A 13,236-nucleotide genomic window follows, 5' to 3' on the forward strand; every position below is an offset into this window, starting at 1 on the left:
TGCCCCTCTTCCAGGCCAGCTCTCTGCTGTGGCCAGGGAGTGCAGTGGAGGATGGCCCAGGTGCTTGGGCCCTGCACCCCATGGGAGACCAGGATAAGTACCTGGCATCGGATCAGCGCAGTGCGCCAGCCGCAGTGCGCCAGCCGCGGCGGCCATTGGAGGGTGAACCAACGGCAAAGGAAGACCTTTCTCTCTGTCTCTCTCTCTCACTGTCCACTCTGCCTGTCACAAAAAAATAAATAAATAAATAAAAAACTTAGACATTCAAGGGCAGGCATGTTGCACAGCAGTTAAGTCTCCACTTAGGATGCCCACAACCCACATTGGAGTGCCTGGGCTCAAGCCCCAGCTCCTCCACTTCCGATCCACCTTCCTAATGCACATCCTGTGGGACAGCAGAGGATGGTCCAAGGGTTGGGTCTTTGTTCCCATATGGGAGACCCAGATTGAGTTTTAGGCTTCTGGCTTCAGCACAGCACAGCCCTGGCTGCTTGAAGCATTTAAGGAGTGAACAAATGAATGAATGATCTCTACTTTTCTCTTTTCCCATTAAATAACTTCTGCAAAAGAAAAGATAAAAATTTAAGAGTACACTGTTTGGGGCCAACACTGTGGCATACCAGGTAAAGCCGCTGCCTGCAGTGCTGGCATCCCATATGGGCGCTGGTTCGAGTCCTGGCTGCTCCACTTCCAATTAAGCTCTGCTATGGCCTCGGAAAGCAGCTGAAGATGGCCCAAGTCCTTGGGCCCTTATACCTGCATGGGAGATCTACAAGAGGCTCTGGGCTCCTGGCTTTGGACTGGCGCAGCTCCAGCCATTGCAGCCATTTGGGGAGTGAACCAGAGTATGGAAGACTTTTCTCTATGCTTCTGCCTCTGTCTCTTTGTAACTCTTTCAAATAAATTAATTAATTTTTAAAAGTATACTGTTTTTCTGTCTTTTAAGTACATACAGACTATTTCTCTTCTCTAAAAAAAAAAAACCAGAATGCCCAGGAATCTTAGAGCAGAAAGTTTGAGAACTGCAATAAGCCAAAACTTGAACACTAGGGAAGTCAAAAGAGGGGCCAGTGTTGTAGTAAAGCTTCTCTGCCTGTGACACTAGCATAGCATCCATATGGGCATATGGGCAACAGTTCATGTCCCTGCTGATAGCCTGGGAAAAGTAGTGGAAGACAGCCCTAATATTTGGGCCCTTGTACCCATGTGGGAGACTCAGATTAAGCTCCTGGCTTTGGCTTGATCCAGCCCTGGCCACTGCAGCCATCTGGGGAGTGAACCAGAGTGATCTCCTCTCTCTGTAACTCTGACTTTCAAATAAATAAATAATTCTTGGAAAAAAAGTAGAAACAGGGTCAGTGTTGTGGCAGAGCAGACAAAGCTGCTGCCTGCCATGCCCACATCCCATAAGGGCACAAGTTCACGTCTTGGCTGCTCCACTTCTGATCCAGCCCCTGCTAATGGCCTGAGAAAGCAGCAGAACATACCCCAAGTGCTTGGGCCCCTGCCAACCTCGTGGAAAATCCAAATCAAATTCCTGGCTTCTGGCTCCCCAGCCATTGCGGCAGTAACCCAGCATATGGAGGATCTGTCTGTCTCCTTCCTCTCTCCCTCTCCATAACTCTTAAATAAATAAATATTAAAAAAAAAAAAAAAGTAGAGGGGCCAGCGCTGTGGTGCAGCGGGTTAAAGTCCTGGCCTGAAGTGCCGACATCCCATGTGGGTGCCGGTTCTAGTCCCGGCTGCTCCTCTTCCCATCCAGCTCTCTGCTATAGCCTGCGATAGCAGTAGAAGATGGCCCAAGTCCTTAGGCCCCTGCACCTACGTGGGAGACCCAGAGGAGGCTCCTGGCTCCAAGCTTCGGATTAGCGCAGCTCCAGCCATTGCGGCCATCTGGGGAGTGAACCAGCGGATGGAGGGCCTCTTTCTCTGTCTCTACCTCTCTCTGAAACTCTTTCAAATAAATAAAATAAATCTTTAAAAAAAAATGAGGAAACAAAGGATGCTTAGTTAGAAGTCTTCACAGACCCCATATTAATTTGGATTTTATATTTTGAATGCATTTTTGATTCAATTTTCTTTTTGTCCGGGGAAGGAATCCAAGAAAACAGCCTATTTCAGTATGCCCTGGGAAAAGGTATGTAGATTAATATGACAAAAACAAAGGGAACTGGTATAATTTATTAGGGAGGTTGAATCTGAACCAGAAAGGGCTTGGTTTATAGATTACAGAGTTTAAAGGTATCTTGCAAAAAAATGAGGGGCCACTCATGAGCTTGGGACAAAAAAACCTTTTTTTAAACATGAGTTTGCTGTGTCAACACTCATATAAATTCACTCAGCATATTCGTTTTTATTGAAATTTTGAAGATAGAATCTGAAATTTAGCTTTTGTTCAAAGCAAACTTTAACATTTGTCTGGGGTAAAAGGCTCTAAACTATGTACCACAGGAGTCAAAGCTTGATTCTAAAACTATGTGGGGCCAGCACTGTGGAACAGTGGGCTAAGCCTCCGCCTGCGGTGCCAGAATCCCATATGGGCACTAGTTCAAGTCCCAGCTGCTCCTCTTCTGATCCAGCTCTCAGCTGTGGCTTGGGAAAGCAGTGGAAAATGGCCCAAGAGCTTGGGACCCTGCATCCACGTGGGAGACCTGGAAGAAGCTCCTGGCCCTTGGCTTGTGATTGGCTCAGCTCCAGCCATTGTGGCCATCAGGGGAGCGAACCAGCGGATGGAAGACCTTTCTCTCTCTCTCTCCCTCTGACTGTAATTCTCTCAAATAAATAAATAAAAAAACCAGAAAGGGCTTGGCTTATAGATTACAGAGTTTAAAGGTATCTTACAAAAAAACCTATGTGTATGAGGACCAGCTTGTGGTACAACAGATTATGCCACTACTTGTAACAATGCCAGCAGTCCACACAGGATCAAAGGTTCAAGTCCCAGACACAGCTCACTGCTAATGCACCCGGGAGAGCAGAGAATGATGGCTCCAATCTCAGGGCCCCTGACACTCCTGTGGCAGACTAGGATGGAGTTCCATGTTGCTGGCTTCAGCATGGCCCAGTCTAGGCCGTTGAAGCCATCTGGGAAATAAACTAGCAGATGGAAGATGCTTCCCTTTTCGTTTTTCCCTCTCTTACCCTGCTTTTCAAATAAGTAAAAGATTTTTAAAGAATATCTATGTCAAACACATACACACATTTAACAGCATAGCCCCTTTTTACCTAAAAATGCTCAGGTAACAGAGTTTATGTAAGTTTTTTTAATCCTTCTAGTTCAAGGATATGGCAAATTCATACTACTGCAAGTGTACTGCAAAATAAACAAGACTCTGGATTTGTTCTTTGTGTCTAATCTTCCTCTATCTTGTTTCCTTGCTCTCCACTTCTAATTCCTCTGCATTCAATGATACAACATATTTCTAGAAAACACTACAGTGCCTTCAGCTCTACCCTGCCTACACAAAAATAAATAAATAAATAAATAAAAATAAACGGGGAAAAGAGGCCCCTGGGATTGGATGGGAAACGCCTCCAGTAGGCCTAGTGGTTCATCTCTAAGTCAATCAAATAATTCTTGGCAAAAAGCCAAGCAAATGGAAAACAGACTTTGAAACCAGCTCGTCTGTAACTCTGACAATACCTTTATTAAAATGTTCTGTATTTGACAAATCCTTCACACTCTTTTCTCCGTCCTGGTGAGAGTAAAGCAACTCTGATGTGCTCCCATAAACAAGCGCTTTTTCCAAAAACAAAGAGTATCATCTTTTTTTTGCTAACAAAGATGCATGTTATTCATCCACAGCAAGACATAAACGACTATAATTCGGTATAATATATGTTGGATACAGCAATAGTAGTTGCCTTAGAAAACATTAAAACAAATTGAAACTATAATTGCAAACCACAGCTAAGCTGAATTTTTAGAAATTAAGATCTCTCATATCCACTTAGCATGCAGTACTCCTTACCTTTTGCCACTTTGACAGGTATTTACAATTTCTAAGTGCTTTTACCCACGTACGAACTGTTGAGTGACATCTGAAAGCAACTGGCTTTCTACGGAAAGGGTGGGGGGGGACCCCAGCGAAATTTAACACAGCACTAACTTGCGGCCAATTCAAGAGGGAAGTAATAGTAACTCGCTCCCCGCTTTTGTTTTTCTAAACAAGATGGCTTACGTGCGGTCCTAACACACCTGATGATCCCTTGGAAGACTAGGTTGCTGGATGATGACATTCCAGCCCTTCTAAATGAGCTGCCACTTCACCCCAGCAGCCAGCCAGCCAGCCAGCCAGCCGGGATCCACTTGGAGAACTGCCACCAACCGGTAGAAGGCAACCGAGCGGGGATGAGGGACAAGTCCCTCAGAAGCAAAATCGTGACAGATCCGAAGGAAACGCTCCGATTTCTGCCCTCTCCCGCTGCCTTCGGAGGCCTGGCTCCGGCAGCAACGCGTCTTCAAAATTTATCTCCTGGCCCAAAGCCGGCGCCAGGTTTCAAACACTTTGTCGCCGAGCGCCACCAAAGTAACGACGCCAAGGGCGAGCGAGGATCGCTTCCCCCCCCCCCAGAACGTTGGGGGGGTGGGGGGTGGGAAGCGAGCGAGGGGGCGGCTGAGCGAAGGCGGGACCCCATCCTGCGCGAGGCCACTTTGTCTGCCCGGACCTCTCCCGTGGGAAGCGCGCTCAGAGCCCCCAGAAGTCTCTGTCGCTGCTCTCAGCTTACACTTCGGCCGCGCTCTCCAAGCCGGCGACTTGCGCGGGGCCGGTGCTGCTGTAAAATCCCTCCCACAACTGGCTGGGGGAGTTGGGGGGGTGGGGGGGACCGGCGCCCAGCAAGCCGGGGAACTTACCCAGTTTCTTCCACATGGCCAGGTGACATGCCAGGAAGCCTTTGCGGATGGCAGCGCACACCTTCGCCGGCTCGGACGAGGTGAAGCCCTTCTGCTTCTTGATGAAACCCCACAAGTGCTCCCGGGCGAACTGTGCCGCTTCCCGCCCGCCGTGCCCGTCGCACACCGCGAAAAAGGCCACCGAGGAGCGGCGGCGGCAGCAGCGGCCGGGAGCCGGCGAGGCCCCGGCGTCCGCGGCAGCGTCGCGGGCTTCTCGGGCTGCCACCGCTGGGCCTTTCCCAGGAAGGGCGGGCGGTGACTGCCGCGGAGCCGCCGGCTGCGAGAGCGAGCGCCGCGGCGAGCGAGTCTCCTCAGCCGTCGGCTCGGGCTCCACCACGATCTGAGTAACGTCCTCCATGTACTTCCTCCCGCCCTGGTCCGAGAAGACGCTCACTCCCAGCGAGTACAGCCCCGCCATGGCCGGCTGGCTGGGATCCCGCCGGTCCCACGCAGCCCGCCGAATCCGGCGGCGGGAGGCACACTCGGCGCTCGCCGGCCAACTATTGTTTATCTTCGACGCCGCCGAGAGGGGGGAGGGGGCGGTCCCGGAGCCGGGGAGGGGGGGGCGCGATGTCGGGACTTGTCCGCGAGAGCTGGGCCGGAGCGCTGAGGCCAGAGGAGCCGAGCAGCTGCGCTTGCGCACTGCACGTCCCCCGCCGCCTGCGCGCGCCCACCGCACAAATCAGGCGTTCTCGCCGGCTGTCGTCACTCGGCTCTCGGCGCCCGACCAATCCGGAGTCGAGTGCGGCGCACCCGCCCTCCGCCCTCAGCCTCCGCCCTCAGCCTCCGCGGCTTGCAACGGATGCGCGCCCTCCGCCCGCCGCGGTCACTGCCGCCCTGTGCGATCTGGCGCGCTCGCCGCTGGCCGCGGGCTTTTGCTGCCTCGGTGTTTTCCGTCGTCGCTGCGTGCTTAACCCGGCGACTCGGTCTGCCGCCTTTTCGCCCGTTGCTCTGGGTCGTGATGCGGCCTGCTGCCCACTTGGCGTCCCGTGGCTTGCCTGTCCGGGACAGCGATGTATGCCCCAGCCTTTTGCGAATGTGGAAAATGCCAAGTGGGAGTGGGGGTGGGAGACTTGTACCTTCCACTCCTTGAAGTGAAATGGCGGGAAACCTCCCTTCGAAGGCTGTGAACATTTTGAGTGGGACGCATCCGGCTGCGGTTTGAGCGGGAAGGATGGGGGGACGGAGAGCAGACAAACTTAGGAAGTTTGCACCATCAGCTGCACAGTCTTGTTCCACGGAACTAGATATGTCAGAAACACAAAAAGACTCGATTTTTAACGAATTCCTAACAGTTCTCAGCTTTTGTTAAACGCACTGCTTTTGCTGATTGGCCCTGGATGCACCCTTTGGTTCTTGCGGTGTCACTCAAAGCTATCGCTTGAAAATAGCTTATAGAAAGAAACTGGTGTTACCGCCCCCTCGCTTCACCCAGCGGGTCACTAAGGGCTTAAAACAAGGGGAAAAAAATGAGTGAAATTTTGGTAGCTGTACACCAGCAACCTCCACACCACAGTATCTGCAAGAGCGAACAGTTAGTGAGGTTCTGTGCCAGGCTGTGCCGTTTAAACAGTTGACCCACCTTCATCCTTAGAGATTATCAAGAGATTAATCCCATTATGCTTTATAAACCTTTTCACCTCAGTCACAACAGCCTCTGGGTCATCCATCGTTACTTTTTTTTTTTTTTTTTTTTTTTTTTTACAGAGTGGACAGTGAGAGAGAGAGAAAGAAAGGTCTTCCTTTTCCGTTGGTTCACCCTCCAATGGCCACTGCACGGCGCTGATCCGAAGCCAAGAGCCAGGTGCTTCTCCTGGTCTCCCATGCAGGTGCAGAGCCCAAGCACTTGGGCCATCCTCCACTGCACTCCCTGGCCAAAGCAGAGAGCTGGCCTGGAAGAGGGGCAATGGGGACAGAATCCGGCGCCCCGACCGGACTAGAACCCGGTGTGCCAGCGCCGCAGGCGGAGGATTAACCTAGTGTCTCCATTCTATGGTTCCATATCCGCTCCTCAACAGCTTTAAATTTCAACAACTGTTATCAGCCATTTCCCTTTCATTCTTTCTATCTTAATGTTTCCATCAACTTTCTTTTCCAACTAAAACCTGGTTTATCACCTGAAAAATAAAAAGCCGATCTACATTGAAACTTTTCAAGTACAGGAGATTATTTTTCCTCTCACGGTGGTGCTTACCTTACAGTCTGCTCTTTATGTTGCCTGCAAATGAATTGTCCTCTTTCCTCCAAAAACCCAAGTTCTAGGGTGTGCATTTGGTACAGTGGTTAAGATTCCTCTTGGGACCTGCGCTGTGGTATAGGGGGTAAAGACTCCACCTGCGGCTCCAGCATCCCATTTCAGTGTTGATTCAAATCCTGGCTGCTCCACTTCTGATCCAGCTCCTTGCTAATGTGCCTGGGAAACCAGCAGAAGATGGGACCCCACCCACATAGGAGACCTAGAAGAAGCTCCTGGTTCCTGGGCCCAGCTCTGGCTGTTGAAAACATTTGGGGAGTAAACCACCAGATGGAGGATCTCTCTTTCTCTGTAATTCTGCTTTTGAAATAAATAAAGTCGATCTATTAAAATAAAAAAAAAATGCCTCATGAGGTTCCCACATCCTATATCAGTATGCCTGGATTCAGGTCCTGGTTCCACAACTGATTCCAGCTTCCCACTTGCGCATATCCTTGAATGCAGCAGGTGATGGCTCAAGTGCATGGGTCCTGTCACCCATGTGGGAGATCCAGATTGAGTTCCTATCTCCTGGCTTCAGGCTGACCTGACTACCACACCTGCCTTGCTAGAGGGGAACACAGCCAGTTCCCACACTGACCATCTTAGTGTCAGCCCACACCAGATTCTGGGCCACAGAGATGTACAACCCTGCCTCTCTCCAACACCCTCCACAGTTCCAGAGGTATACCCCATACCTCCCGCCTGCATGGGCAGGGGTCAGTCGAGCCCTGGCTAGAGTGACTTAGTAGAGCTCAGTTTCTGGTTCCTCCACTGGAGCCTTGCAGTGCAGCACCTTGCTCTTGTGACTGGCAGCATGGAAGCTGCTGGAGGAGATGAGGGGCAGGCAGTGGCCCATCCTCTCCCAGAAAGGCACCTCACAGACTGAGTGATGCTGGAGGTCTGGCAACTCTATGCAGGTCGGACTGCAGCTCAATGAAGTTCATGCATCCAGGTGTCCATGGGTTGGCCCAACAGATGACACAGTCACAGCAATGGGGCATCTGGAGAATGAGTCAGTGAGTAGGAGATCTTTCTTCCCTCTCCCTCTCTCTCTACCTGTCAAACAAATTAACAACTAAACAATAATAAGAAAACTCAAGTTTTGTTTTTTGTTTTTTGTTTTTTTTTTTAATGTAAGAGTTCCAGAGAGAGAAGGGAGATGGAGAGATCTTCCATCTGCTGGTTTACTCCCCGAATGGCTTGCAATGACCAGGGATAGGCCAAGCCAAAGCCAGGAGCTAGGAGCATCCTCCAGATCTCCCACGTGGGTGCCATCCTCTCCTGCTTTCTCAGGCACATTAGCTGGGACCCGAACCAGTACCAACCATGGCTTAACCCGCTGCGCCACAGCACAGGCCCCAAAACCAACTTCTTTCTAAGTTAAAGGGAATCACTGCTACTCTAAGATGCGTTCACCTACTGATCCCTGGCAACTTTCCTCATTTATTTTTGACCACTTTTTTTTTTTTTTTTTTTTTTTGGTAAGGCTTACTTATGTATTTGAAAGGCAGAGTGAGAGAGAGAGAGAGAGAGAGATCTTTCATCTGCTGGTTCACTCTCAAAATGGCTAAAATGGTCAGGGCTCTGGGCCAGGCCAATCCAGAACACCATAACTATGTTCAGGTCTCCCTCGTGTATGGCAGAGGTCTAAGTACCTGGGCCAACTTCTGCTTTCTCAGGCACATTATCAGGGAGCTTGATTGGAAGTGGAGCAGCTGGGACTTAAACTAGCACTCACGTGGGGTTCCAGTATCACAGGCTGTGGCTTAACCCACTACACCACAATGCCAGCCCCCCTGTCTTTTATTCTTGTCATTTCTCAGCCTCTCTGTCTTTTAAAATGTTAGCCACATTTTCCATACAACACGTTGGCTTCACAGTTTCTTAACCTCCTCTTTGCAATAAAGAGGCCTTACTGCTATCAAAGATTGGTTTTCTAAATCATTTCTCCCCTCTCAAAGTCCTTGTTCCAACTATCACCTTTTCTGGTTCCTTTCTTATCAATTTCTCCTTTTCTGCTGGTTTCTCCATTTGCTCTGGTTTCTATCTTAAACCAAAAACTTATATTACTCCATGATTCCTTATATTACCCCTTTCTCTACTTCCCTTCACAGAAAAAAATCTTCGAAAGATTCTACCTAGATGCTCTTTCCAGCTTCTGCCTCAGAGTTTCTCCTAAACCAGTTCCAATCAGGCAAGCATCCCCATCATGCCAGTAAGACTGTTTTGATGACTTAACCAGACATCTCTGTTTCCAAAGCTAGTGATTTCTGTTCCAGCTGAAGTAGCCAGTGCAACCAATACTTCCTACTTGACACTGAGGAGCAAGTTAAGCCCATTTCCTTCTTGAGACTTTTTTCTCTTGGTTTCTCAGAGACTACACTGATCTCCTTCCTACCTCATTGTCTACCCACCCATTTTCCTTTGCCAGTTTCTCCCAAGCAAGAACTCAGATCGTAGGGAGAGCATCCAGAACATTGGCCAGACTCCTTTCTCTACTCACTCTCTCTGGTAACACCATCTAGGACCATGGTTCCAAAAACAATCTTCTGATGATTCCCAAATTTATGCCTCCAGTCCTGGACTGTATCACGAGTCCCAGTGCCTACAAACAACTGTGTATTTGGCAGTTACACGCAGATGTCTAGTAGGCATTTCATCCCAACATAGCCAAAAGAAATTTAATGTTTTCTCTTACCCACATTAGTAAGTGCCATAACCACCCACCAGCCTATTGCAGCCAAAAAGCACAGGAGTTCACCTTTCTTCTTCTCCCTCCTCCACTGTCATCCTCTCACCACATCTATTTATATCCTTCTGATTAGTCAGCACATCCTTTTGACTCCATCTTTAAATTTAGTTCTGAACCACCACTTCTCACTTCCTCTTCCATTAAAAGCAGTCCAAAGCCCTTACTACCTGTTCCTTGGACTTCTATCCTCGCCTCCTCACAAGTCCTCTTTCCCTCCTGGCCTTCTGCAATTCTTTTCTCACCCACTATGGCAATTATTTAAAAAATTGTAAGTCAGGCCGGCGCCGCGGCTCACTAGGCTAATCCTCCGCCTAGCGGCGCTGGCACACCGGGTTCTAGTCCCGGTCGGGGTGCTGGATTCTGTCCCGGTTGCCCCTCTTCCAGGCCAGCTCTCTGCTATGGCCAGGGAGTGCAGTGGAGGATGGCCCAGGTGCTTGGGCCCTGCACCCCATGGGAGACCAGGAAAAGCACCTGGCTCCTGGCTCCTGCCATCGTATCAGCGTGGTGCGCCGGCCGCAGCGCGCCGGCCACGGCAGCCATTGGAGGGTGAACCAACGGCAAAGGAAGACCTTTCTCTCTGTCTCTCTCTCTCACTGTCCACTCTGCCTGTCAAAAAAAAAAAAAATTGTAAGTCAGGTCGAGTCATTTTCTCATTCAGTATACTGTGTCTTCCCGTCACATTTAAAATAGAATACAACTCCTCAAGGAGGCCTGCATTGTCTGTTTGGTCCCTAAACACTTCTGTAACATCATTCCCTAACTCTTCCCCACTACCCTCTAGCCTCACTAACCTTTCTTTCTGTTTCTTGAACATACCAAAGCCTTAGGGGTTTCTGCATTAGCTGTTCTCTCTCTCTTTGGAATGTGCTTCTCCCACCCCCAGCAGCTTTACAAGGCTGGATTCTTCTTGCTATTCAGATCTGTTCAGATATAAAGAGGCTTTCCCAATCGTCCAGTCTAAAGTAACTACCCAGTATCTTTCTATCACATGACTCCTTTTAAATTATCTACAAAGGACGTACGTACCCCTGTCTCATCTTTTTTAAATTTATTAATTGTTTCTCTTCCCCAATGGGAATATAGGCTCCATGAGAACAGGGAACTTGTTTTGTTCATTACTTTATATTCTGAGCCCTGAACAAAGCAATAAGTGAATTTAGAAGTTATTAAGAAATATGGGAGACCAGCATTGTAGTGCAGCTAGTTAAGCTGCTACCTGATACACCATCATTCCATGTGAGTGCCAGTCTGAGTCCGGCTGTACCGGCGCCCATATCAGTGGCTGAATCCGCTATGCCACAGCACCAGCTCTTCAAATGAAACTTAAAACACCAATACCCTTTGACCCAGAAGTTCTACTGCTAGGAATTTACCAAGTAGTAGGCATCTTTGCAAAAAGCTTTTAGAGCTACATTGTTTAAAATAGATTAATATTTTTATTATTTATTTATTTATTTTTTGACAGGCAGAGTGGACAGTGAGAGAGAGAGAGACAGAGAGAAAGGTCTTCCTTTGCCGTTGGTTCATCCTCCAATGGCCACTGCGGCCGGCGCACTGCGCCGATCCAATGGCAGGAGCCAGGTACTTATCCTGGTCTCCCATGGGGTGCAGGGCCCAAGCACTTGGGCCATCCTCCACTGCACTCCCTGGCCACAGCAGAGAGCTGGCCTGGAAGATGGGCAACCGGGACAGAATCCGGCGCCCCGACTGGGACTAGAACCCAGTGTGCCGGCGCGCCGCAAGGCGGAGGATTAGCCTACTGAGCTGCGGCGCCGGCCTATTTTTATTATTTTTAAAATGTTTATTAATTTTATTTCTTTGAAAGTACAATAGAGACAGAGACTGAGAGAGAGAGAGCTATCTTCCATCAACTGCTTTATTCCCCCAAATGCCCACAACAGCCAGAGCTGGATCAGGCTGACATCAGGTGCCAGGAACTCTATCTGGGTCTTCCATGTGGGTGGCAGGGACTCAAGTACTTAAACCATCACTTTCTGCCTTCTAGGATGCATTAGAAGGAAGCTGTATTTGGAAACAGAGTAGCTGAGATTCAAACCAGGAGCTGTGGTATGGGGTCCCAGGTTTAACCTGCTGTGCCCCAAAGCCCATGCCAATAAATGGTTTTTTTAATAGATGAAAATATAGGATAAAGTATACTATACATCCTCTTCAACTTTCCTTTGTTATATTTCCAGTGACTTTATGCTTTAAATGTCTTTCTCACTTCTGAGGTCAGTTAAATATCCAAATTTCATGGTTTCTTCTAGTATTTTTTAAAAAAGATTTATTATTTATTTGAAAGTCAGAGCTACAGAGAGAGAGGGAGAGACAGAAAGATCTTCCACCTGCTGGTTCACTCCCCAGATGGCCACAATGGCTAGCATTGGCCCCAGTTTAAGCCAGGAACCAGGAGCTGCCTCCAGGCCTCCCACATGTGTGCATGGGCCCAAACACATGGGCCATCTTCAGCTGCTTTTCCCCAGGCCATTATCAGGGAGCTGAATCAAAAGTAGAGCAGCTGGGACTCAAATCCGTGCTCATGTGGGATGGCGGTATCAGAGGCGACAGCTTTACCTGCTATGCCATGATGCCAGTCCCAGGTTCTTCTTGCATTTTGATGGTTAAAGTGTGTTTTTACATTCCAGATTATCTGAAATTTGTGGCAGGCATTTGTTCTAGTGGTTAAAATGCTCGTAGAAATTCCCATATTCTATGTCCAAGTGCCTGAGTTTGATTCCCAGCTCAGACCCTGGGAGGCAGAGGTGAATCAAGTAATTGGCTTCCTGCCACCAACATTGGAGACCTGGACTGAGTTCTTAGCTTCCAGCTTTGGCTCAGCCCAGACTCAGCTGTCATAGGTTTTTGGGGAGTGAATCAGCCAATGGGAGTTTTCTAAAAGGTTTTAAATATTATCTATAATTATCTTGGTATGAAGGGTACTTGAATTCTCTCAAATAGGTATGTTTCCCAGTATGTTTTATAAAATGATCCACTTTTAGCCATTAGTTTGTGATACTCCCTTTAATGGAAAGTCAGTTTTTACATATCCTTGGCTCTATTTCAGGGTTAACTATTGTCATCCATTGCTTTGTTGATTTGGGAGTCATATCTTGCCTTTAATTATCTTTAATTATGTCTTAAATTATTAGAGCTCAAAATCTTCAAACATATACTCTCAGACTGCATTTTTTAAACAAAATAAACATCAAGTTAATTTGCTATTACTCCTCTCCATAGCTAGAAAATATCAGTGACATAGATAATAAGTGGTAGTCCATTGTTCATTTAATAGAGTCACTTGTGTATTTACAACTACGAGATAATGCATCTCAGGAGATTAAATTCTGTAAACCT

The 13,236-nt window shown here is 48.4% G+C and overlaps 1 protein-coding gene across 5 annotated transcripts in view; it reads right to left on the reverse strand.

Annotated features, from left to right (window-relative positions):
• The window catches only part of PPM1D (protein phosphatase, Mg2+/Mn2+ dependent 1D), a 71,987-nt gene extending 66,430 nt beyond the window's left edge, over window positions 1-5,557 (reverse strand). For 2 of the 5 annotated variants that reach the window (XM_089317325.1, XM_089317324.1), the window contains exon 1: window positions 4,856-5,532. In XM_089317325.1, coding sequence (XP_089173451.1) covers window positions 4,856-5,312 — 457 coding nt within the window. In that variant the 5' untranslated portion in view covers window positions 5,313-5,532. Of the gene's footprint in view, window positions 1-4,855 lie in introns of all 5 variants that reach the window. The other 3 variants (XM_008271185.5, XM_089317323.1, XM_089317322.1) reach the window with 3 other exon arrangements.
• Window positions 5,558-13,236: the final 7,679 nt, after the last annotated feature.

The sequence above is a fragment of the Oryctolagus cuniculus genome, chromosome 17, assembly GCF_051225735.1.
Source record: "Oryctolagus cuniculus isolate XC-2025 breed Fujian yellow rabbit chromosome 17, ASM5122573v1, whole genome shotgun sequence".
Taxonomy (NCBI): Eukaryota; Metazoa; Chordata; class Mammalia; order Lagomorpha; family Leporidae; genus Oryctolagus; species Oryctolagus cuniculus.